The sequence below is a fragment of the Macrosteles quadrilineatus genome, unplaced genomic scaffold, assembly GCF_028750875.1.
Source record: "Macrosteles quadrilineatus isolate MER2022 unplaced genomic scaffold, UCM_ALF_1.0 Scaffold_8__2_contigs__length_117827958, whole genome shotgun sequence".
NCBI lineage: Eukaryota > Metazoa > Arthropoda > Insecta > Hemiptera > Cicadellidae > Macrosteles > Macrosteles quadrilineatus.
In genome coordinates, this window is record NW_026542601.1 from 19,639,786 (window position 1) to 19,643,502 (window position 3,717).

Below are 3,717 nucleotides of genomic sequence, written 5' to 3' on the forward strand. Positions count from 1 at the left end.
ATTTTGATGTTAGGTTGAGGACTTCTCCATTTCCCTCGTTGTTGCAACATGTAGAGGTATTCTTTTTGCCATCTTTGCCAAAAAACTTTGGGTTAAGGCTTGAACAGACTCCCACCTTGACAATCTGTTTGTTGAGACATCATTCCAGTCAGCTTCGGGTAGAGATAAAAGAGGTCCTCCAATCAGAAAATGACCTGGAGTTAAGCAATTTTTGAAGCGTAAAATGTAAGCGATGACTCGCTGGAGGGTTGACCAAGATGAAAACCTGTTGAATAAGTCTGGTTTTTGAGTTGTAACCATTATTGGTAAAGGTTCGGCCTTACGTTCTGGCAATTGTTCGTCTTGGAGAGGGATGAAGCGAGGAATAGGCCACGATTCCTGATTCAGAGATAACCAATCGGGACCGTTCCACCATAAACTGTTGTCTTTCATAGAAATGGGAAGGGTTCCTCTACTGGCAATGTCAGCTGGATTACAATGAGTTGAGACATGTTTCCATATGTAAGTAGGAGTAAGTTCCTGAATTTCTGAGACTCGATTTGCAACATAAACTTTTAAGCGGTAGGGTACAGTTTTTATCCATGACAAGACTACAGATGAATCACACCAAGCATGTAATTCGTTGACAAGGTAATCTTGAGAGAGTAGGGAGTTGCAATAGTTTAGGAGTTTGGACAAAAGATGGGCACCACACAATTCTAGTCTAGGGATGGAGATCTTCTTGAGAGGCGAAACTTGAGCTTTGGCAATTAACAGATGTACGTTGATTTCTCCGGTAGAACTTACACATCTCAAGTAAACACAAGCTCCGTAACCTGTTTCAGACCCATCACAAAATCCATGTAAGCTGATATGAACAGCATCGGCTACAGAAACATATCGAGGTAAGCTAAGTTCACTTAAGAAAGGGAGTTGTTGGAGGAACTTACACCATTTTTCAGTTAGATCCGGAGGTACAGGCGCATCCCATGATAAACCTAGTGCCCATAAAACTTGTATCAACGCTTTTACCCAAAGAGTGACTGGAGTCAACCAACCGTTTGGATCAAATATTCTGCTAACTGTTCCAAGTATACCTCGTTAAGTGGGAGGTGTGTCTGGGATATTCAACTGATAAGAGAAAGTGTCTGAGTTAGGTGACCATTTTATACCTAGAACCTTGAAATAAGGTTGATCTGAGGAGTTGAAATATAGAGATGTTTCTTTGTAAGAGTCGGGAAGAGTTTCCATGATTTGAGGGCAGTTGCTAGTCCATTTCCTCAGTTCGAAACATCCTTTTAAGAGAAGTTGTTCCACCTCATCTCTTAGTACCAAGGCTTGTTCTATGCTGTTTGAACCTAATATTAAATCATCAACATATACTTGTTTCTTTAAAGCCTCAGCTGCCAGAGGAAAGATTGCGCCTTCATCAGTGATAAGTTGGTGAAGTGTCCTTAGTGCCAAGTAGGGCGAACAGTTGAATCCAAACACAACCGTGGTTAAACGGTAAACAGAAAGGGGATCGTCTTTGTCATCTCGCCAATACAACATTTGATAGTTTCTATCATCTGGGTGGATCATTATTTGACGAAACATTTGTTTGGTGTCACATGAGAAAACAATAGGGGATAGTCTAAACTTTAACCTGACTTTCTAATTTTCTTTCAAATGATAGGAATCTATTACGAGCGCAAAATGATGAGTCACCAAGAGGGGGATGATTTTCCTTTATGGGTAGCCTAACAAAGTAGCGTCCATCTGAATCCCTAGAGACCGTGTTTAGAAAGTGATTTTCACAAATTTCTTGTTTAGATGTTTGAAGTTTGACGGAAGGTTCCTCTAGAGTCCAAAATTTCTGCAGAGAATTATGCAAATCAATATCTTGAGTACTTAATAAAGAAACATTACCCTTGCATTGAGGGGCTGTTTTTTGAGGGACTACAGCAGGAAGAGTTGGGGCAGAGCCTATGATAAGATATCCAAATACAGAACTCATGGCAGCAGGAAGATCCTTGTTAATGATGATGCGTTCACCAGTGATTACTTTAGCGAATAGATCAGCACCTATGAGCATATCTATCTTATTAGGCAAATGAAAAGTTGGATCAGCCAGGACCAAATGTTTGAAGTATTCTTTAACATTAACTGGAACTTCTGAGTGTGGGAGGTTTGAGGTTATTCTGTCTAGAATAAGGACTGGGTTGTTATCAGCAATCATTTCTCCGCTAAGAGACGATATGTTAACTTTTGACACACCTTTAGATTTAACTTCTACTGATGATAGGCCATCTATCTTGGAATTACTGGAAAATGTCCGTTTAAGCATAAGCAGGTTAGCAATATTTTCTGTTACGCAGCTTACCATAGATGCGGAATCAATAACGGCTCGGGCTACAACTGTGTTACCGTTGTTAGCTTTCAAGTGTACCAATGCAGTGGCTAGCAATATAGTGGTATTAGGGTTGGAGGAGACAGCTACAAAGGGAGGTTCAGGGTGATCATATGTTTTATTCATTTCCTTGGGCGCTGGAGCATTATCTTTAGGCTTTTGGTTAAGCTTATCATTAGGCATATTATTAGTTTGATGTAAGAGGGAGTGATGTTTCAGTTTACAGTGAAAACATGTTTTATTTGACTTACAGTCTTTGACAGAATGAGCGGTACCTAAGCAGTTCAAACAGAGGTGGTTTTTCCTCACAAAATTGTATCTTTCCTGTACGGATAAATCTTTAAACTCTGAGCATTGGTAAATGTTGTGATCACTTTTACTACAAAATGTGCATGTGGCGTTAGAGTCTCTGAAAGCTAGTAAAGTAGTGCGGTTCGGTGTAGACTTATGTAGGTCTATCTGAGAGGAGTGAGGGCTGGACCTCTTACTATTTTGAGTGAAACCTACATTGCTATAGCTTGAAGTAGTTCTAGGGAACTGAGAGTTAGAGAGGTTAGCAGCTTCTAAATAAGCACATTCATTTTCTAAAAATGTTATTACTTCACTTACGGTTGGTAGGTCTTGAGAATTTACACGTAAGCTTTCAAACTTTTTGCGAATGTCTGCGTGTAATTTCCTTAGTAACATGGCTGAGAGCAAGATATTATCCTTGGCTATGTCATGGTTGAGTGCAATGAGTGCTTGGGCATTTTCGTTATATTGAGAAATGAACGAGCGAATGTTCTTGAGGGAGGAGTCACTTAGGTTAGGTAAGTCTATTATGTTGTTGAGGTGTATACTTATGATTTTCCTACTGTTTTGATACCGTTTTTGAAGAAGATCCAATGCTACATCATAGTTTTCAGCTGTGATTGGTAAATTCTTTATAAGATTGAAAGGTTCTCCCTGTAGAGTAGAAAGCAGATATTGAAATCGCTCAACATTAGATATGTTTTCATTATCATGAACAGATACTTGAAACAGGCTTACATAAGATAACCATTGTTCCGGTGAACCATTGAAAGTTTTGAGAGATAGAGGAGGGAGTTTTAGTGAGTGGCTATCTTGGTTTGAGGAAGAGCTACTAGGCCTATGGGGTAGGCTACTTGATGGAGTATTTGTTATCGAGTCAGTGTTTAGAACAGGCCTATTACTTATATGATCTTGAGATAGGTGTTTCTTCGTGAGAGTTTGAATTCCTACACATAAGTCAGATATAGTATCTTGTAATTGAAAAAGTGTATCTTCTTCATAATCATCGGGAAGCGTGTCACCATTGAATAGTTTCTCAAGGGAGGTTTCAAATTCTG

The 3,717-nt window shown here is 39.4% G+C and overlaps 1 protein-coding gene across 1 annotated transcript; it reads right to left on the reverse strand.

Moving 5' to 3' along the window:
* Window positions 1–1,612: 1,612 nt before the first annotated feature.
* Window positions 1,613–2,551, reverse strand: LOC129000236 (uncharacterized). The gene has a single exon (XM_054427191.1). The coding sequence runs from the start codon at window positions 2,549–2,551 to the stop codon at window positions 1,613–1,615; it is 939 nt and encodes a 312-aa protein (XP_054283166.1).
* Window positions 2,552–3,717: the final 1,166 nt, after the last annotated feature.